The following is a 22924-nucleotide window of genomic DNA, read 5'->3' as shown; positions in this document are numbered from 1 at the left end:
CATAACAATCCCTGGATGAGCTCCACCATCTATTTTTCTACAAAATGACCTCCGATTACAAGTTATTATAAAACCTGGAACAAACCTCTCCCCAAGACTCAACAGGGATATTGGTTTCTTATCTCATTATATATGCTAAATTCATTCAGTCCTTTCATATGAATCCTCACCAAATAAAAAATAAAATAAAAATCCTCTTTATTTTAGTGTATTTCTTATTGGGAATAGTAACTTAGAACAGTAATTGTAATGTAATGCAATGAATTAGAACAGCATATGGAATGCATTCCTGTGATCCGGTACAGAGGAGACACAACACAGCACTACAAATGACCCCATCTCAAAGAAAAAGGTACCGTCAGTTACCTCCACACCTGAGAGGAGACAGATGGAGCGTGAGAGCAGGGTCAGATGACTGCTCTTAACACTACATAATTAAGGATATATTTACACATCTTCTGCCAATTCTGACATACTTGACTCACTGTTTCCCCTGGAACTGAATCTAAACAATGATGACCTTATAAACTCTTCCCTGAGCATAATGCCCTCCAAATGATGAGACTAGGACAGTTATTCTTAAAACTGCTACAAACCATGGGGGCAACATCTTTATCCTAAGAGCCAGCAGTGTTCCCAAGCAAAACTCAAATGAAATACACATTACTGGCCATTTTACAAGTCAGGCCCAATGCTGATCTCAGCAGCAGAGTGTTAAGTTTCTAGCGACAGCGACCTTCCAGTGTGGGGGCACATCAGTCACATGCCTGTTACCTTAATTAGAACCAATTAACAGATTAGCTACTGAAATACAGGATTGTCTGAAGTGAAAAGAAGCCACAAAATTAGTGGCTTTGGCAGTCAGCAGCAAGGGCAGGAAATTGCATGTTATCACTACCCTCACAAGCCCCCTAGGCTGATGCTAGCTCATCTGAACACAGTCCACCTTTCTAACAACCTTCCATCCCTTCAGGATGGTTATTTACAAAGTTAGGTCAGCAAGAAATTTAATTCTGGAACACAGGAGCCCTTACTCCCCCCCCCCACCACACACAAATTCCTTCCTGTGAACACCGAATCGTATAATCACACAGCCGGAAGGGGCAATACCCCCTGCTTATCCAGTCCAAACCCCTGCTCAATGCAGGATCAGCCTAGAGCAGTGGCTCCCAACCTTTTTTGCACCAGCGACTGGTTTTGTGGAAGACAATTTTTCCACAGACCTGTGGGGGTGCTGGGAATGATACCGCCTCAGGCTGCCCCACACTCTGTCCTTTCCCCCCATGGAGGTCTTTAAATGAGGGGTAGGTGAAGGTCGCTGCTGTGCTGCCCCCCCCTTCCACTCGCCCAGGACCCAGCTGGATGAAAGAGGTGGTGCTTTGGAGTGAGGCTGCACTGCCTCTTTCATCTGCCCAGGTCCCAGGCAGGCAAAAAGGGCAATACTATAGCACAAACGATGTTAGAAGATAAGCAAATGAATGAACCTGAGATGGTGCAGTTGAGATGGTCTGCCTCACTCCGCAGCCCAGTTGCTAACAGGCCACGGACTGGTACCAGATGCACGGCCTTGGGTTTGGGGACCCCCTGGCCTAGAGCACCCCTAACAAGTGTTTGTCCAGACTGCTAGTGGGGGGAGCTGATTCCTCAGTTGAACAACCCTTACTGTCAAAAAGCTTTTCCTAATGTCTGGCCGGTACCGTGCTGCCCTTAATTTAAACCTATGACTGTGAGATCTCTCCTCTGCTGCCTACAGGAACAGTTCCCTGTCCGCTAAGTGACAGCCCTTTAAATACATAAAGAGAGCAATGATTTCTCCCCTCAACAGGCCTTGAATTTAGCAGGAGCACAGCTCCTGAACCTTTCTGAGGGTTTCCCCTCTTCCTCCTACCTACTTTGTCCATTGAATAGTAGGTGCAGCTGCATAACAATCCCTGGATTAGGAGAGCGAGCAGCCAGCCAGCCAGCAGGGGCTTTGCCACACCCCCAGAATCCCTCATTAACTCCTGGAGAAGCCCGCCACTTTCTCCCCTTATATGATTTTGGGTGGTAGGTGGATTGCTAGACTTTTGACTAGGGTGGGGTGGCCAAGAAGAGTCCCAGGTGAGCGAGGCCTGCTTGGGCTGGCTGGATCTCTAGCCAGCCCAAGCAGGCCTCACTCGCCTGGGACTCTCCTTTCTTGCATCAGGTTGCTTTTGGCTGGTGAGGGAGCAGCATATGCTAACGAGTTATGCTAATGAGCTCCACCATCTATTTTTCTACAAAACGACCCCTGCCCCTCAACCTCCTCTTCTCCAGACTGAACATTCCCAAGTTCTGAGCGTATGAAGCTGACCTATGCAGAGTCAGACCTGTTGTCCAGTAAGCTGTAGCAGGGTCTCCACTGCAGCCCCAGGCAGGTAGAGGCTTTTCTCACACCTTGCTTACCTGAGACTCTTTCATTGGGGATGCTGCCCGAGACTGAGCCCAGCACTTCTGGCATGCAAAGCAAGCACTCTAGCTCAGGGACCTGAACCCCTTTCCAGTGTGCTGTTTCTCTGCATGCCTGCCCTTCGTTCACACAAAATCAGAGTGGGAACTACTTGTGAGGAAGCACACCAGTCTGCTATGTCAAGGAGCAGGTTGATACCTGCTCATGAATAGATTAGCTGGCTGGAAGAGTTCTAAGACATGGAAAATTTCTGGTTTGGTCTATTACAGGGGTGACCAAACTTGCTTAATGTAAGAGCCACACAGAATAAACGTCAGATGTTCAAGAGTCACAAGAAATGAATGTCAGATGAGGGAGGGAGGGAAGAAGGAAGGAAGGAAGGAAGGAAGGAAGGAAGGAAGGAAGGAAGGAAGGAAGGAAGGAAGGAAGGAAGGAAGGAAGGAAGGAAGGAAGGAAGGAAGGAAGGAAGGAAGGAAGGAAGGAAGGAAGGAAGGAAGGAAGGAAGGAAGGAAGGAAAATAGATAGGGGAGGGAGTTGTGGAAAGAAAGCTACTTTAACTTCAAATGCATTATCCAAGCTGACGGCTGGCTTGGCTTGGTGGAGAGCCAGTTTGGTGTAGTGGTTAAGTGTGCGGACTCTTATCTGGGAGAACCAGGTTTGATTCCTCACTCCTCCACTTGCACCTGCTGGAATGGCCTTGGGTCAGCCATAGCTCTGGCAGAGGTTGTCCTTGTAAGGGCAGCTGCCGTGACAGCCGTCTCCAGCCCCACCCACCTCACAGGGTGTCTGTTGTGGGGGAGGAAGGTAAAGGAGATTGTGAGCTGCTCTGAGACTCTTCAGAGTGGAGGGCGGGATATAAATCCAATATCATCATCTTCTTCTTGGAGAATTGATTTAAATAGAGAAATGCCTTTTCCAAGCCAGCTGATGGGCCAGTGGGGGCTTCGAGAGCCACACAATATGTATGAAAGAGCCACATCTAGCTCCAGAGCCACAGTTTGGCCACCCCTGGTCAATTATAACCTTACAGCGTAGGAAGGGTGCAGAGAGAAAGACTGCCCCTCTTCTTATAAGTTAAACTGGCTGGATCACAGACTGATTTGGGAGGAAGGAAAAGGCAGGCTGGAATCTTCCATCTCCATTCAGCTTGCTCCTTAGAAAAACAGCTACCTCGGAGCAGGCTGACTGACAAGTTTCATGCATTGATTCAATGGCAAGACTGAGTTCTAGTGCATCCACAACAATGAGCTGTAATTCAGGAATTCCCGAGTTCAAATGCAAATCTGGCCTGTTCCTCCAAGACCCCTCCAAGACCCCCTTCACCTGCAACTTGATGATCACTAGTCTACCTTGCAGGACTATTGTATGTGAAGCATATGCAGGCATTTGGAGAGTAATCCTGGCCATGGGCCAGTGTGTTCCTCACTGGTAAGCCACTGGCGTCTACCTATAAAATGCACAGGCTGCAGGGTGGACTGCTGAGGCATACCTGAGCCCCTGCACTGCTCAGCTTGGCAATGGAACGCCAGCTATTAGAACAAAGCGGTACCCAACTGCCTTTCGAAGGACATCAAGAATTCATCCTGCTAGCACGCAACAGCACCCTTTCTGTTATTTCTGCTCAGGTCTCCCCATGAATAAAGAAAAAATTCCTGAGGGCAAGCTTAACGATTGAAAGACAGCTACTTCGTTTTCATCTTTTGATGTAGTGCCTTTTATCATTGTGTAAGGCAAGCTAATTGATGGTCAAGCCAGCAAGCAGAGAGAGAGAGAGAGAGAGAATGTGTGTGTTTGTATATATGTACATTTATAAAATCGAGCAATTAGCTCCCACATGTTACAATAGTATAGCCTCTGAAGTGCAATTACTGCTGGGCCAGTGAGAAAACAGGCGACTGCCGGCTTTTGTCTGACAACAAAGGGCCTGAAGGAACTCAGAGGCCAAGTCTTGGCATGCTCCAGAATGTCTTTGGGGCTGTATTTCACAGCAAACAGAACACGACTGTGCTTTCAGCAACACAACAGCGAATTCTCCAGTGAAAAGAACTCAAAAGGTGCTCAGAGCGGCTTTAACACTGTCAAAACCAGTATCTGAACAGTTTAGGAGTTCACAGGCTCACCTAAGAACGTCCACCGGGCAGACCTTTTATGCAGGCTTGCAGGAGAGATAGGGTTGCCAACCTCCAGGTGGTATCTGGAGATGTTCTGGGATTACGACTTATCTCCAGGTGACAGAGATCAGTTCACCTGGGGGAAACGGCTGCTTTGTCAGGTGAACCCCAGTGAGGTCCCTCTGCTCCCCAAATCCTACCCTCCTCAGGCTCTGCCCTCCCAAATCTCAGGGTACTTCTTAGCCAAGAACTGGCAACCCTATAGAGCTAGCCCTCCCTGGCATTTGCACATAAATGGCAGATCACCTGTGAACACAGAGGTGGCTAATCACCACCCTGCCATCCACCAACTTACTAATCTTTTTCAAAAAGCCACTTATGCTTGTTGGCTGGTGGACAAGCTCCTTATTTTGTAGCAAATCCCTGCAGCAACCAAGCCCTCTGAATACATGAAGTTTTGTATGAAGACTCTCCATCCATCTAGTTTGGCACTGCTTCCTCCAACAGGCGTCCACATGTTACAATAGCATAGCTTCTGAAGTGCTTACCGCAGGGCCAGTGATCTCCAGGGTTTCTTTACCAACATCTACTCCTCTGCAACTCTTTTAATTGGAAATGCCAGTTAATTTGGGGCCCCCTGAACACAAAGCTGTATTTGGCTACCAAGCTGCAGTTTCTCCGCCTGCACCAGCTCCAGATGTCCTTTTATAGCCTGTGAGTCCATTTCAACAGGTATGATGGTGTGAGACTGTTGACCTCAGACAGGGAAGATACAGATTCAAATCCCTGCTTGACAAGGAAGTCTGTTGCTTCATCTAAGGCCAATCTCACACACACACACAGACTTTCACTCAGGGTTGTTGCGAGGAAAAAATGGAAATAAAGCAAGTTAAACTCTTTGGAGGATGGGCAGAATAAAAACAGGAAATCAATTCCCTTCTAAAAAAATGCCAGCGTGGTATAGAGCTTACAGTGTCAGACCACAATCTGGGAGACCCAGGTTCAAAACCCAGCTCTGGCATGGAAGTTCGCTGGGTGACCTTGGGTCAGTTGCTCTCTGTCTCAGCATAATCCACCTCACAGGGTTGTTTATTGAGGATAAAACGGAGGAGGGGGGGGAAGTTATGGGTTTCTGTATCTTTCCCCATATTGCTGGGAGTGTGAGATTTAGATCAGAAAAACAGAGCACAGAGCAAGGGCTAAACGCTCCTCCTCCTTGGAGGAAAGTGCCATCAAGATGCAGCAAACTTACAGTGCCCCTGTAGGGCTTTCAAGGTAAGAAACAAATGGAGGGAGTTTGCCATTGTCTGCCTTTGCGTAGCAACCCTAGGCTTCTGTGGTGGTCTCCCATCCAAGTACTAACCAGGGCTGACCTTCCTTAACTTCTGAGATCCGATGAGATCAGGCTGGCCTGGGCCACCCAGAGCAGAGTTCTTCTCCCTTACCCACACCAAATTTGCCATCTCTCAAGACACAGATTCCCAAATCTACCCTGTGATGTACAATTGGGCAGTCAGAGAAAGCAACCCAATGGCAGTCAGAGAAAGCAACCCAACTCAGTATGTGGCTGCTGCTGTCCTGCTTGGGAGGAGCTGTCCAAGGTCCTCATTGTTTCAGAGGGAGACAATGTTGATGTTATTATACACCTGGCAGGGCGATTCAGGTGGACAGCCATGTTGGTCTGAAGCTATAGAACAAAGCTGGAGACTAACAAAGTTTATTCAGAATGTAAGCTTTCGTGTGCATGCATACTTTGTCAGACGATGAAATGGGGTATAGCGAGCAGTAGCTTTGTACTATTTTGCATGCTTAACCACTGCCCACCAGCTGTATGTAGCACTGCTCACTGTACCCCATTTCATTGCGTGATGAAGTGTGCATGTACACAAAAGCTTATATTCTTAATAAACTCTGTTGGTCTTAAAGGTGCTACTGGACTCCAACTTTGTTCACATGGCAGGGCGGCCACACTCAGCCCCCAGTTGAATGATGCACCATGTACATACAAAACTAAGAAAAAAACATATACTGCTGCCGCTGATCTAACAATTCCAATTATTTTAATTACTTTAGTTATGAGCACTAGTGAGGGGGATTAATTCTGACATTTTGTCACACACAGCTTGCCTTATGTTTCTCATCGAAAGCCATGAAATCAGTAAACTGAGAGGGGGAGCATTGTTCTGGCTGTGAAGCTCAGAAAGAATGAGCCGAAACATATTCCCGTCCCATTGTTCCCTTCTGGATTGTGCTGTTTTCTTTTAAATACTGGTTTGTTGCCAAACAGCAGAGACCACAGTCAACTAAATCAGGAACTCAGTCCCCAGCCAACACACAGTATGATTAACCACAGTGACAAGATCTATCAATGTTTTGGCAGGTGACTCCAATGATGTGCACATAAGAATGGGAACAGAAACTGGTGCTCAGCAAAACTGGAGCTCGTGATATTGCATCACACTGGAGAAGAAGATCTATTGATTTGCCTAGTTCAGGAGTCTCAGACCTCATTTGCAGCAAGCTGCAAGGTAAGCAGGGAAGAAGAGATGCGCACACCTACATAGGTGAGCTTCAGGGCTGAGAAGGGATTGGAAGCAGTCATCTGAATGCATGGAAGATAGCTTTTACTAAATCAGGCCTTTGGTCTTTCTAGTTTTGGCCATCTTCTCCTGTTCTTATTCCACCCACAAAATAAGATCTGCCTCACAAGCCTTGCTCTTTGTGCCTGGCCTTCAAAGGTGAGGCAGGTGGCAACCAGAAACAGGGCCTTCTCAGTGGTGGCACTTCACTTTTGGGAATGCCTACCCCCTTGAGGCTCACAGGGTGCCTACCATTCTGCTTTTTAGGTGTGAGAACGAATTGTTTCTTTATAACCAGCCTAAGTGCTTTATTTTATTAGCTGTTTCATGGGCTGCTTCTGTTCTCTGGATTTTTTTTAGGATGTTCATTTGTTTTGTGCTGTTTTTATGCCCCTAGATTGTTTTCAAGGGCCTGTTCTGTTTTTATATCAATAGTGTATGACTTTTTAATGATGTTATGATATTGTTACTGGTAAGCCCTCTCACACAGGGGAGGTGGCATATAAAATTCCTTAAGAATGTAAGTAATAAATAGCTGCAGTGTGGTCTCCTTTGACTGGCAGTGATTCTTCAAGGTACCAGGCAGAGAACAATCTCCTTCCATCTCCGGTTTGGAGCTTCATTTGTTTTGCTTGCGAGGACCTTTGGACTTCTTTGCTCCCATTCAAATTCAACTCTAACATCTAGCTGACTTGTGCAGCTGAATTTAAAATTCCATGTCAAAATTTCACAGAAGTCACATTTAGAACACACACACGTTTCAGAATACGAAAAAATACGGCAACTAAATACAACTAGAAACTAATATTCACCCTTTAAGCAGAATAACTCAACCTCAAATCAGATTAAGCAAAAACCTTATATTTCTCTCTGTGTGGCAACCGACCAGTCATTTTCTTGTTGTGAAGGCTCTGTCATTGTTGGATGGATCTGCTTCTCCCTCGCCTGTCATCAGGCAAAGGAAAGCGCTTGTAATGCAGAGGACATCTTTTTGCAGCCCCTGTGAATCATCACCTCTTGATTGAAATAAATTAGCAGGGAACACAAGGGAGCCTTTCCCATCACTGTCAAGGGCAGCTGTAAAACCCAGATTTTCCCCTCCCCACTCCAAATTAGCTATTTAGCTATCTTGGAAGACACCACTTGGATTATGTGGTCAACACATCACTCTACTCTCTCCAGAAGAACTCCAGACACTCGCAAAGAGAGAATCGACAAGCAGATCCTTTCATGAAAGCAATGTACCCACTTACACGTATTCCTCCCCTGTCAGCCTTGGGTGCTCTAGAGGACTACCATCATCAATATTCCCACCCTATCTGACTTCCAGGTACATTCTGAGGAGACAGTGTCATAAAGCTCAGAAACCAACAGGTCAGTATTTGAGATGAAACCTTTTCGGTGGCGGTGGCATATGAACTCAGCTATACCTTCCTTCGAGACACGTGCTTTATTTTAGCTCAAGTTTTATTTTAGCCAAGATTTTAAATAAGGACATTGCTTTGTGCTGTGTTATCTGGTGTAATTACTCGCTGTTTTGTCTTTAACTGTTATGGAATTTCACTTTGTTAAAGTTGCTTTATTCTTTTTTTAATGCTTTTTGGGAAGCAGCCTCTGAACATCATTTTATAAGGCAGTGGAATAAGTGTGCATGTGTATGAGAGAGAATATGAATATGTGTCTGGACACGTGACAATAATTACCTTGATTTTCTTCCAGTTTCCCTATGGTCTCGATCTGCTCCACCAAGTCATTTGAGTTCCACTGGCTCATTCCTAGGAGAATGGCATTCTTCCCTTCTGCCACTTCCTCTGCAGCAAGAGAAACACACACCGAGTTCAGTGATAGCTAAGGAGATAAAGGCAAAATCATCTCTTTTAGAAGTTATCAAGGATATCAAGCAGCCCATCATGAGAATACAGCACATGGGACCAACACAGGTGGGGTCTTCCAGAAGGCTTTGCAAAAAATGCTCACAGTATCCTGCATCTACATGCTGAGGTTTGCACAGGAGGTGGGGTTTAAGCCACAGCTACATCTCCCAGGAAGCATGTGTTTCTGTACCTTGGCCAAAAATGTTTTCTGAGAACACAAAGCAATAATCTTGGCTTGGACAGGCTGTCTGTGGCAAGGCTAGCACAAAAGGAACTTGGTAGCAACTATGTGGATCCCAAAAACCCACTCCGCATAATATTTTTTATTAGGACCAACACTCAATGACACAAAAGGGTGTGCAAGCTTTCAAATTTACTAGAACTCTTCATCAAGCCAGATGTTAAGAGACTTGTGTTACAACACTGGAGAGATAAATGCCCACCTCTGGTCAATCAAAGGATGAACACCTTAGAATATCTGAATGCATGACATATAGATGACAATTGAGTATAGACTTATTTTTAGATATCTGGAAACCTTTTATAGAAATTTATGCATAGACAGGGGGTTTTTTGAGTGGGAATGCACAGGAACGCCATTCTAGCTGGCTTGGTGTCAGGGGGTGTGGTCTAATATACAAATGAGGTCTTGCTGGACTTTTTCTACAAAAAAGTCCTATGCAAAACAATGGAGACATCAGGGGGTGTGGCCTAATATGCAAATGAATTCCCACTGGGCTTATTCTACAAAAATAGCCCTGTGCATAGATATGCCCCTAACTTGTTCTATTTCAGTGTCTACTTTATATAATTTTTTCTATTCTTTTTTTAAATTTAGTTGTTGGATTTTGAGTCCCCCTCCCCTTCTTGTTCTCTATTTTTTTAAAAAATGTTTTAAAAGGCGAATTCCCCAGGGTGTGATGATGGTGAGTCCTGGTTCTGCTGCTTCAAATGGTGCTGGCTTTAAGTTACACACAGCTTTTGGGGGGGGGCAAGAGACAATAAATCAATTGGACTCCACAGGCATTAACAAACACAAATAATTGTCTCTAGGTAATTACTCTCAAAACCAGTAAGACTTAAAATCCTTTTTTGGAAGACAGCACAGAAAACATTTAGCAGTCTTTGTGTTAACTTAAGAGACACATTTAACACATCGCATGAGGTATAAACTAAATTAGAACAAATTTTGTAGTTTACTGCATTTTACATTCTCAGACAGCCTGTTGCTAAAACAAAAATCTTGTGACACCTTAAAGACTAACAGAATTTGTTCCAGTACGAACTTTCATGAGTCAGAGCCCGCTTCCTCAGATACAATGGAAAGAAAATCATTTTCCTCATTGTTACATGGGAAACTCTAACATCAAGCCCGGGCAGAAAGAGCTCGTTAATGTAACATCTACCACCTGGAGGACTCCCGGCTTACTGGGCCATGGCAGATGACCCCAAGGTGAAAGGGTGGAGCCAGTACTGCGCACACTGTGCTTCACCTAAAAATTCCTCTGCGCAGGCCTGAAGGGTATCCACATCCACAACCCACAACATACCAAGTCCTGCAGCGATGGGCAAGGGGTGAAACGGCAGGTGGAAGATGCCACTGGAAGCCGCAGTCCCGATCCTGCATGTAGGCGGTTCAGGGTATTGGTTGCCTGATGCTGATCCGGAGACAAAAGCATTTTTCGGCAGCACCCTGAACGACCAAGCAGCCTTATTTAGGGACAGCACTGCTTGCTCCGTATGGAGAGGGGCCTAGAAAAGGTGGCGTAAACAAAGCTCGTCTCCTCCCACCCCCCAGTTGGCTAGCCGCGGTCAACGGGCATCCTTACTTGTGGTCGAAAAATAACAACAAAGAAAAGGCATGCACCTGCCTCACAAAGTGTGCAAAGACTAAAGCTTGCGTGTTGGAACATCAGAACCATGCTTGACACAGTAGACAGTGGTTGCCCTGAACGACGCTCTGCTCTAGTTGCCCACGAACTTCTCAGGTTGAATATCGACATAGCAGCTCTCAGTGAGGTCCGTTTCCCTGAGGAAGGTAGTCTTCAAGAACACGGTGCTGGCTATACCCTCTACTGGTCGGGTAAGTCAAAGGCTGAGAGCCGCCTTTCTGGCGTTGGCTTCATGGTCAGGAACTCCATTGCCTCTAAACTCGAAAACCTGCCAACAGGTCACTCAGATCGCATCATGTCCATGCGCCTCCCACTTCAAAACAAGCAGCATGCCACACTCTTCAGTGTGTATGCTCCAACCCTTCAAGCAGATCCTGCAGAAAAGAACAAGTTCTATGCTGATCTACGCAACCTCGTACGGAAGACCCCTACAGAGGACAAGGTGATCGTCCTTGGTGACTTCAATGCCAGAGTAGGTAAAGACTCGGAAGCCTGGAAAGGAGTACTTGGCAAACACGGCATTGGCAACTGCAATGATAACGGGCGCCTCCTGCTACAATTCTGCACGGAGCATCAGCTCACCATCACCAACACTATCTTCCAGCAGAAGAACAGCCTGAAGACAACCTGGATGCACCCACGGTCCAAGCATTGGCACCTTATTGACTACATTCTGGTGCGCCAGAGAGACCTTCAAGATGTCTTACACACCCGAGTAATGCCCAGTGCAGAATGTCATACGGATCATCGTCTTGTACGCTGCAATCTCCGTCTTCACTTTAAATCTACACCCAGGAGAGCAGGTATCCCCCAGAGGAAGTTTCAGGTTGGCAGCCTTCAGTCAGCCGAAGTTAAAGCTGCCTTCCAGGCAAAACTCCAGACAAGAATTGAGGACCCCAGTTGCCCCACAGACCCTTCTCCAGAAGCACTCTGGGAACACCTAAAAACTACCATCCTGTTGACCTCTGAAGAAGTCCTCGGGTTCTCCACAAGGAAGAACAAGGACTGGTTTGACAAGAACAATCAAGAGATCCAAAAACTACTGGCGAAAAAGAGATCTGCCTACCAAGCACATCTTGCTCAGCCCTCCTGTCCCGGGAAAAAAGCAACCTTTCGTGCTGCATGTAGCAATCTCCAGCGCAAGCTTTGAGACATTCAGAACAAGTGGTGGACCAACCTTGCAGAGAGAACCCAGCTGCGTGCAGACACTGGTGATTTAAGAGGGTTTTACGAAGCCCTGAAGGCAGTATATGGTCCATCATATCAGGCTCAGAGTTCCTTGCATAGTGCAGACGGCCAAGTGCTCCTCAAAGACAAGGTATCCATACTGAACCGGTGGTCGGAGTATTTTCAGGTTCTCTTCAGTGCAAATTGTGTAGTTCAAGATTCAGCAATCCACCTCACCCCACTTCAACCAGTGAAAACAGAGTTGGATGAGATCCCCACCCTAGAAGAGACTGTTAAAGCCATCAAGCAACTGAAAAGTGGCAAGGCAGCGGGAGTTGATGGAATCCCACCAGAGATCTGGAAGCATGGGGACATAGTACTACATAGCGCACTTCACAAAGTACTTGTCACCTGCTGGGAACAAGGCTAACTACCACAGGACTTTTGCGATGCAATCATCATTACTCTACACAGGAACAAAGGGGAAAAGTCAGACTGCTCCAATTACCGGGGGATAACCCTGCTCTCCATCGCAGGCAAAATCCTTGCTAGAATACTCCTGAACAGACTGGTGCCCACCATTGCAGAAGAACTCCTCCCAGAGAGCCAGTGTGGCTTCAGAGCTAACAGGAGCACCACCGACATGGTATTTGTTCTCAGGCAGCTCCAAGAAAAATGCAGGGAACAGAACAAGGGTCTATATGTGACTTTTGTCAACCTTACCAAAGCTTTTGATACCGTTAGCAGGAAAGGCCTGTGGCAAATCTTGGAACGTTTAGGATGTCCCCCAAGGTTCCTCAGCATGATCATCCAGCTACATGAAGACCAGCGAGGCCAAGTCAGACACTGCAACGACCTCTCGGAGCCCTTCCCAATAGGCATAGGTGTAAAGCAAGGCTGCGTTCTCGCGCCAACTCTCTTTACAATCTTCTTTAGCATGATGCTTCAAAGAGCCGCAGTAGATTTAGATGATGACGATGGTGTCTACATCTGCTATCGCACCGATGGCAGCCTGTTCAACCTGAGGCGACTAAAGGCCCACTCCAAGACAATGGAAGAACTTATCTGAGAGCTACTGTTTGCTGATGATGCTGCACTCGTCTCCCACTCGGTATCAGCTCTGCAGCATATGATGTCCTGCTTTGCAGAGGCTGCCAAGCTATTCGGCCTAGAAGTTAGTCTGAAGAAGACAGAAGTTCTCCACCAGCCTGCACCCCAGGAAGATTATCACCCTCCTTGCATCACTGTGGGTGAATCAGTTTTGTGAATCAGTTTTGAAGACAGTCCAGCAGTTCTGCTACCTGGGGTGCATCATCTCCTCAGATGCCAAGATCGTCAAGGAGATTGACAATAGGCTGGCAAAGGCAAACCGTGCATTTGGCCGACTGCATAAAAGTGTGTGGAGCAATAAGCATCTGAAAAAAGGCACAAAGATCAATGTTTATAAAGCGGTTGTGATGACAACCCTCATATACGGCTCCGAATCGTGGGTTTTATACCGTCATCACCTGCGACTCCTTGAGTTCTTTCATCAGCGCTGCCTTCGCACCATCCTCAACATCCACTGGAGTGACTTTGTGACCAACACTGAAGTCCTCAGGCGGGCGGAGGTTACAAGCATCGAGGCACTGCTGTTGAAGACGCAGCTGCGCTGGGCAGGGCATATTTCCAGGATGGAAAACCACCGCCTTCCCAAGATTGCCCTGTATGGCGAACTTTCCACCGGCCATCGAAATAGAGGGGCACCAAAGAAGAGGTACAAGGACTCCTTGAAGAAATCCCTTGGTACCTGTTGCATCAACCATCACCAGTGGTCTGACCTAGCCTCAGATCGCAAAGCATGGAGGCACACCATCCACCAGGCTGTCTCTTCCTTTGAGAACGCACGCATAGCTGGTCTTGAGGACAAAAGGAGATTGAGGAAGAATCGCACTGCTACAGCACCAACCCCAAATCAGACTTTTCCCTGCAGCCACTGTAGCCGGACCTGCCTGTCCCGCATTGGTCTTGTCAGCCACCAGCGAGCCTGCAACAGACGTGGACTACTGCACCCTTCTTAAATCTTCGTTCGTGAAGTCAAGCCGAGAGAGACAGACATGGGAATTTAAAGAAGGGAAGCAAAAAGAGAGGAGTAAAGAAAGACCTAGCATCATAGATCAGGTGTGATTCTCTGTCTCAGGGTCCCAAACTGCCTGCAGGAGTTCTAACAGGTTCTGAGAGGGGGTCAGAGGTGCTAGTCCATGGGTGGCTCAGGAGCCACATGTGGCTCTTTCAGATGTATTGTGTGGCTCTCGAAGCCTCCACCACCCAGTTCAGCCAGCTTAAGAGAAGAAGGCATTTCTCTCTTTAAATCACTTCTCCAAGCCGAGCCAACCGCTGGCTTAGAAATGCATTTCAAGTTGCTTTCTTTCCACCTCTCCTTTCCTCTCCCCCTCTGCCCATCTATCTGCTTGCCTTCCCTCCCTCACTGTCTTGAGGCTCTCAAACATCTGACGTTTATTCTATGTGGCTCTTACATTAAGCAAGTTTGGCCATACGTGTTCTAGTCTCTTACAATTAGTATGACAGCCTTTGCCAGAATCCTCATCAGTACTGAGCGAACCCATCTTGTCATCCTTCTCAGAGCAGACGCAAAGACGTGCTTTTGATTCATCTGCACTAGTAAGCAAATTGCTTCTCAAGAGCATAAAAAGTGGAAGATTTATAGGAGTTCATGACCCAGTGGGTGGGCCCCCACAACCCACATGATGGCCCAGACCCAAGGGCTGGGGAGGACCAATGCCACAAGAGATGAGACTACCCTTTTCCAGCAGCCAGAACCAAATCAGAAAGCACCTTCCTGAGGGCCACTCAGAGACTGGGAAGGAGAAGCCACGTCCTTGCCTCCTCCTCCATAACAGGCTCAGGCTCCCGTCAAAGAATGAAAAAGCCTAAATGTCTACCTTGCACTGGCATTCTGAGGCTGATGCTGGGGGAGCTCCTACTGCTACTTTAGAAAATTTTGGCTTTTCCTACAACTCAAGAAACAGAAGAGGGCTGGTTACTGCCTGCCTGCCTGCCTGCCCTGCCCAAGCGGTGGTCCTGCAGTTTTGAGGCCCCTATGCCTCAAAACTGTGAGGCCTCAACTGTTCCAGGGCTACATATTATTATTGCCTAGGTTAACCACGTGGGTGAGAGAATCAGTTTGCACAGCAGGAACCACTGTCTGGAGAACAGAGCAGCCACCCCAAGAATATCTGCATTGATTATGACTGTGGGAGACATAGGATCCTGGAACATTTATAGACCTGAACATGCACACTTTTGGTGGTGAGGCAGACTCAGAATCCTCAGGATAAGCCTAAGATGAATTACGAAGGCAGGCTATATGCAAAGGGAGCCATCATTCCACAGAGAGCAGCTCCCCGTTTCTGTGAAACCTCAGCTCAACTTCAGCGGGTGGGGGGTCCCATCAGCCTTCCCTCCCATCGTTCCAGAGCCCTCCTCAACCCAATTAGGCTGCCACCTTTGAGTGCATTCCCAGGCAGCAAAGCCTCAGCTTTCCTCAAAATCCTTGCCAGGATCGTCTCCCCTCTCCCCTCCCACAGCTTCATTGCTCCACAACGAAAACACTTAGTGGGCTAAAAAAAGAAACCTTCCGCTCTTCTCAGGTGGAAACAAAAGGTCAGCCGAGTCCCGGGTTTCGGCTCTGAAGGACAGCGGCTTTGCTTTCATTGAAGTTTTTAAAAAGCCACACACACAAAGGCAAGCTTGCCTGTTTGCCCAGGCAGTGCTCGAGAGGGCGATGGCCAGCCATCCTTCCTACCTGCCTCAGCCAAAAAAATGGTAGGAAAAGAGGCAGACCCTTTGAGCTCCCTCAGTTCTGCCCCCCACCCCCCCAAAAAAACCCGGGGAACCAAAGAAGGCAGGGAAGGAGTAAATTCATGTCTGGAAAGAGCTTGGGCCAGTCTGCCAAGGATTTGTAACCCAAGCACCAGGTTATGTTTTTTGTGGGTGAGGAAGGATTCAGCACATGCTCCAAGCAATACTCCCTCTAAGACAGCAGTGTCAAACATGCGGCCCAGTTGCTGAATCAGGCTCCCAAGCAACTGGCTGTCATCTGCTTTCTTCTCCCTCTCTCTTGCTTCCTTCTGCATCACAGCTTGCTTTACAAGGCTTGCTCAATTGCACAGGAACTACAGAGCAAAACCTTTTTTCTCCATTGGCTGAGGCTTCTCCCTTGGAGAGGAAGGAGGGAAGGCAGAGCTTGCTTTGCCAGGCTCTCTCAATCACACAGCAGAGCTACTGAGCCAAGCCTCTCTTCCTTCTATTGGCTGAGGCTCCTCCCCCCACCAGTCCCCTGGGGAAGGAAGGAAAGAGCCAGAGCTTCCTTTGCCCAGTTCCCTGAATCCCATGGGAGAAATACAAAGAAAGCACCTTTTAAACCAACAAATGCTAACATTTTAAACATTTTAAGTTTTTTTTAAAAAAAATATTTAATTGTGTTTATGTCCTTTATAAAGTTTATATCTCTGCTACATAATCTTAAATAGGTACACACATGGCCCAATCCAGCATAACTCAGCCCAACAAGGTCTCATTTATGTCAGATCTGGCCCCCATAACAAATGAGTTTGTCACCCCTGCTCTACGATGTGGAGTTTTGTGAGCAAAAATTCTTCTTTGTGAGCTACTGGCATTAAATGATACACTGGGTGAAGAAGTACTTCCTTTTTTTTGTCTGTCCTAAATAATTAAATCCTCCTCACATGAAATCCCAACCCATCTTTGCTTCCCATGTTTAGGGGAACAGTAACGGAACACTACCACACCAAGAGCCCTCTGAATGGAGCCTTGTCTTCTATCAACACCAAGGTCAGCCCATATCGACCCTGTGCTGAAAACACATGCATCATGATGATAATTAAATCCAGGCGGCAGCGACTGATTCAGAGGAGACAAGCTTGCAACACCTGCTGATGCTGGATGATGTGAGAGTTTATTACCATGTGTGTGTGTGGCGGGGGAGTTTTTCCTTTGCCTGGTATCGGCCTCGTTTCCACTGCACTTGAAATATGCTCCAAGTCCTATTCCTATGCACAGAGTCAGCAGTCAACCTGGGACAAACCATTGCTGATTCCTGACCTTCTGCAAAAATGTGGCTGCTCCATTCAAGCCAAGTTGTAAAAACCACCTCAACCCACCCATCTGTCTCCTCTTTAGTCTCTCAGGCCCCCTGCAGTCACACATGGACACTACTGATGCTGCCTTATGCTGAAACAGAGCACTGATTCATCCGTCAAAGTCAGTTTTGTCTACTCAGGCTGGCAGCTGCTCTCCAGGGTGAAGTCTTTTACATCACCTACTGCCTGATCCTTTTTAACTAGAGATGCTGGAGACTAAACCTGAAGCCTTCTGCATGCAAAACAGAGGCTCCCCGGGTGCCCAAGACATTTAAACTGTTCCTGTGGGAGCCATGTGCTGGGCAGTGGGAGACTCCTAATACTTTTATTTTTATTATATCCACTTTTTCTCTTCGATGGGGCAGCTGAAGCAGCTTCATTCTCTCCTCCTCTGCCTTATCCCCCACATCACCAATCTGTGAGGCACATCAGGCTTACAGAGTCAATCGCTGGCCCATGGTCACAGCAAGCATCCATGAGCAAGTGAGGATTTGAGCTCGACAAAGAACTCTGGCTCTGGTCCTAAGTGCCAAATCAATGCCTCTCTTCTCCAAGTCTTGCCCCTGGTTTGAAGAACTGGAAAAACAAAGGCGCTGAGCTTGTTCAAAGGGGCAACTGGCCAAACAGCAGCTGGCAAATGCCAAGATGAACCAGCTTCCTTCTTAGGGCTGCCAGCTCTGGGTTGGGAAATACCTGAGGTCTGGGGGGCCGAGCCATGGCAGGGTGGGGTTTGGGGAGAGGAGGGACCTCAGAAGGGTAGGATGCCATAGAGTCCAACCTCCAAAGCAGTTTTTTTTATCCCCAGAGGAATTGATTTTGATCATCCAGAGATCAATGGAATAATGAGGGGTCTCCAGATGCCACCTGGAGGTTGGCAACCCTACCTTTTTGGGGGGCTGTGGACTTTGTCAAGTCCTTGGCTATCCTCTGCAATAGGATTGGGGTTGGAAGATTCCTGGATATATGAGTGTCGAGCCTGAGGAAAGAGCTCAGTAGGGTTTGATTCCAAAGAGTTCACCCTCCAAAGCGGCCTTTTTCTCCTGGGGAACTGATCTCTGTCATCTGGAAATCAGATGTAATTTCTGAGGGATTTCTAGACCCCACTTGGAGGCTGACAAGCCTACACAGCCCTCAGCGAACTAACCCAGCTAATCATGCAGCAGAGATGTGCCCCCTTCCCCCAAATCGCCCCACATATAGTTACTTTTTTCTCTTTTCCAGAAGGAAGGTGCTGGTTGGTGCGTTAGGCCAACAGCCACCAGGGAGCGTCAGAAAGCACAGGAAGGAAGAGAGGGCCTTCAGTACAGCATCCTGGAAGACCTCACCCTGCCTTAAGACAAGCTGGGCTGCTGAAATCCATAATGCACAATGAACCTTGGCACCATTCGTGCTGAAGGCGAGCATTAGAGCCCTGAGTGCTTCCCTGGCTGGACACCAAGCATCTTGAGCAGGGAGAGCGCTGCCCTATATTTCAAGCCACTCTGAAGCCTTCACCGCTGCCACAGCAGCATGCCAGGCAGTAGAGAGGAGAGGAAGAGAGCTCAGCCTTTCCTCCCAGCAGTGGCTGACGTTGCCCCCACCATTAGGTCTGACAGCCTCCAGGTGGGACCTCCCAGAGTTACAGCTCATCTCCAGACCTATATTCCCTCTAAACTGTGTTGTCTTGTGAGCAAAAATTCAACTTTGTGAGCTACTGGCATTAAAGTTGTGAGCTACTGCATCAATTAGTTTGCTCTCGGGTAATTTTTCCTGAGCTAAGACAAAAATGTGTGAGCTGAAGGCTAAAAAACTGTGAGCTAGCTCACACTAACTCAGCTTAGAGGGAACATTGCTCCAGACTACAAAGATGTGTTCTAGAGAAAAAGGAATGTCGGGGGGGGGACTCTATGGCATTGTACCCCACTGAGGTCCCTGACCTCCATTGGCTCAACCCCTAAATCATAGAATCATAAGAGTTGAGAAAGATCCCTCATGGTCATCTAGCCCAACCCCCTGCACAAGGCAGGAAATTGCCCTAAATTCACAGGATCAGCATTGCTGTCAGATGGCCATCTAATCTCTGTTCAAAAACCTCCAAGGAAGGAGATCTCCAGAAGTTTCCCAATCTGAAGCTGGCAACCCTATCCCCATCCCACACTGGTGGTCAGAGGAGATTTGGCAACCCTACCTGGAAACATGGCAGCAGAACCACCACCACCACCACCACCCCCCCCACACACACTCTTCTGGAGAAGCAGAACACCAACGTGCAAAAGGAAGGCTAGATACTTGGGGGGAGAGACTGAGAATCTAAGTGATTTTAGAGCTATTAGGAAAAGAGATTTCTCCCTGCCTCTCCAACTCCCCCACCATACTTCTATGATACTCGTAAATTGCTGGTTTCATTCCAAACAAAACCTTAGAAGTTTGCCCCTTGCTAATTAAGAGCTCTGCAGTGGCAAAAAAAAAAGAGGATGTTTATGTGCACCCCCCACAGTCTGAATTGTCTGGGCACAATCTGTAGGTCGCCAAAGCGCTAAGGAAGGTGAATGATCTAAGAGCTTGCTCCAAGCTCTAGAGATACTGCTGCCTCCTCCAGCAAAGCGGCCTGTCCCTGCCCGATAAGCCACCTCATTTTCTTGTACTTGCTCTGCTTCCTCTCCGCATGCGGCCTTTTCCCTCCCTTTGTTCCTCCGCGTCCCCAGAGACATGTGGTTCTTTTACCTGCCTTTCCTTATCTACCCTGAGATAATGATGCTGTGCCGGAGAAGGCAGCAAAGAAGATGAGGCTTTAAAAGCACTGCGATTTGCCTTCAGGTCTGGCAGCTCACAGAGGAGACAACGACGGTGATGCCAGTGTGGGTCGAAGCTGCCCTGGGCACCAGACTCGAAAGCTGGTCTCCCTGTGAAGTTGCCACTGGCAGATTTTACCAGCTTGAACACACAAAGCTGCCTTATACTGATTGGCATTGTTACTCTATCCAGGGCTGGAACCCACACATCGTCGGTCACCGTGTTATCGCTGCACTACAGCGATCGTTTGCAATTGGTTTGGTTTGTCCACACGAGATAAGCCTGTTCCAAATGATCGTCAGTGTGCAACAGCAGCAAAATATCCAATGATACGAGTGTGGATGAAGCCACAGTCAGTATTGCCTGCTCAGATGGGCAATGGCTCTCCAGGGTTTTCAGGTCAGGGTCTTCTACATTGCCTAATACCAGAATGCATTAACTGGAGAGTCCACAGATTGATGGATGGTCCAGGCTAGCCCAATCTAGTCAGATTGGATGGGAGACTGCTATGCAGAGGCAGGCAACGGCAAATTGCCTCTGTTCATCACATGCTTTGAAAACCCTACAAGGTCACCATCATTTGGCTGCAACTTGGCGGTACTTTACAAACACTAGAGATTGAACCTGGTACCTTCTGCATGCCAGGCAGATGCTTCATCACTGGATCGTGGAGCCTCCTCTATGACAAACATGCAGAGAGCCCTGCTGTTTGCCCCTGTGGCTCCCCAGGTCACATTTCAGGCTGGGAAAACAACACGGGGGAGAAGTCTTAACCCCCCCCCCTTCTTCCCTACACTCTGCAATCTGATCAGAAGCAGAGTCCAGCATAAAGAAAAGAAAGAGAGAGAGAGAGAGGGAGGGAGGGAAAAAAGAGAGAAAGAAAAAGAGAGGGAGGGAAGGAAGGGCTCCAGGCAGAGGAATGGAAAACAGAGAAGAGGGCTGTTCAGAAAAACAGACAGTTAAAGACTCTGCAGCAGATGCCTGGAAGGATGCCTTAGCTGGCCTCCGTCCATCCACTGGACTGCCATCTCAGAGCTGAGAAACTCCTGGAAATTTGGGAGTGGAGTCTGGGGAGGGTGGAGTTTCAGGTGGGACAGGACCGCAACAGGGTATAATGCCATGGAGTCCACTCTCCAAAGCAGCCGTTTTTTCCAAGGGGCTGATCTCTGTCACTTCACCTGGGAATCAGCTGTTATAATGGGAGATCTTCAGGCAACACCTGGAGACTGGCAACCCTACCCTTCCACAAAGCACGCTTTAAAACTATCTGCTGCTCAAGGATGCGCAAGAGGGACAGAACCAGGATTTGTGCAGAGGCTGGACAGAAAGAGGCATCTGGAAGCCCAATCGGGAGATTTTGCAAGCCTCTTCATAGACCGGCCTGCCGGATGAATACAGGAAGGCTCCCAGCAATGCTGGCATTTCACAGAACGTGTACAATGGAGCTGTTTAGGAGGCCATAAGCAGAAAGGGAATGGGGATGCAATAAAATGGAACTCTGTAGGAGGATCATTTCTGCATTGGTAATAAAGTTTTAATTTGAATTGCCTGTGCAGTAGTTCAGCAGCCTTCTCCCCCCCCCCCACACCCTTCATTCTGCATTCCTTTTCGGATACAATACAATATCTGCACTTCAGCATCCCCAAGTCATTAAATCCAGCTTACTGGATCTCGGTTCTCTATTTGTGAAATCCAGTTTGCATGATGCATTATACCGTTCCCCTTTCAGTGCTCTTTAGCTCACATAAGCCGGTTTTATTGCACTGGGCACAGCATGCACTAAAGTATTTTTCCTGCATTGTCTTTATAAACCCTGCAATCTGCCTTGAGTCTCAAGAAGTAAGGCGGGCAACAAATGAAGTCAATAGGTAAATAAAGGAATTTAAGCCTGCCTTTGAAGTATATTGAAGCACACCTAGGTAGCTGAGAAGATTCATGACCTCGTTTTAGCAACTCTCCAAATACAAACTGGGTAATTCTTCCAAAATGGAGCCATCTTGCTACAATTATCGCTATTTCCTTCTCTTGTTCATGAATATGGACATCCATTTGTTTCCCTTTCTAACTCTAATGCTTAGCAAAGATCAAACAGAGGGGATGCATGTTTATAAATCCAATGAAATTAGTTTTTAAGGCAGCAAATACTGCTTTCAAAGGGAAACTTCCTCTGGCAGACACAGCAAAAGCAAAGGAGGCATGCCCTTCAGTTCCTTAAGTACTTTTTGTTGAATACATTATTGGGAACAGTGAGGTGAAAAAAAACAAAGTGGCCATGCGCTCTGGTGCAAATTCAGCATTTAAAAATGCCAGTGATATCGGCCGGAAGGACCACACAAAGCAGCTGTCCCAACTACCTGAGGGATGGTGTAGACCTCCTAAAATCCAGGTACCACATCACTATGCAAGGAATAGCCCACTATTTACTATAGATGGTTCTCCTGTTGTGCAGAAAGTACATTTTCCTATCACCAATAAGTAGGGTTGTCAATGGGTTGGGAAATCCCTGCAAATTTTGGGGATGGAGCCTGGGGATAGCAGTTTTTGGGAAGGAGAGGGACCTCAGTGAGTTGTAATGCCATAGAATCCAAAATGGCAGAAAGCTGCCATTTTCTGCAGGAGAGGTGATCTTTGTAGCCTGAGGATCAGTTGTAATCCCAGATTCCAGGCCCCACCTGGAGGCTGGCAACCCTACCAATGAACCACAATATCTGATCACTAGAGAAATGCAAACCCCATCCCCTCTTGAGAACTGTGATTGTGAGACTGCAACAATCACCTACTGGCCAGAGCCCATCACATCCCTTTGCAAGAATCAAACATTCCCCATTTTTCCTTTAAAACATTTTCCATGATGGCACAGGCTGATGGCCAAAAAAAGAGAGACTGTTTTTGTCTCCTTTCGATTTGGAAGCAGAGCATCCACACAGCACTAATACATC

The 22924-nt window shown here is 47.4% G+C and overlaps 1 protein-coding gene across 1 annotated transcript in view; it reads right to left on the bottom strand.

Moving 5' to 3' along the window:
- Positions 1-22924, bottom strand: part of PITPNM3 (PITPNM family member 3) — a 128748-nt gene that overhangs the window by 55900 nt on the left and 49924 nt on the right. The window contains exon 3 of the mRNA XM_060259155.1: positions 8822-8929. Coding sequence (XP_060115138.1) covers positions 8822-8929 — 108 coding nt within the window. The remainder of the gene's footprint in view (positions 1-8821; positions 8930-22924) is intronic.

This window comes from Heteronotia binoei, chromosome 18 (assembly GCF_032191835.1).
Source record: "Heteronotia binoei isolate CCM8104 ecotype False Entrance Well chromosome 18, APGP_CSIRO_Hbin_v1, whole genome shotgun sequence".
Taxonomy (NCBI): domain Eukaryota; kingdom Metazoa; phylum Chordata; class Lepidosauria; order Squamata; family Gekkonidae; genus Heteronotia; species Heteronotia binoei.
This window is presented reverse-complemented; position numbering and strand designations above follow the sequence as displayed.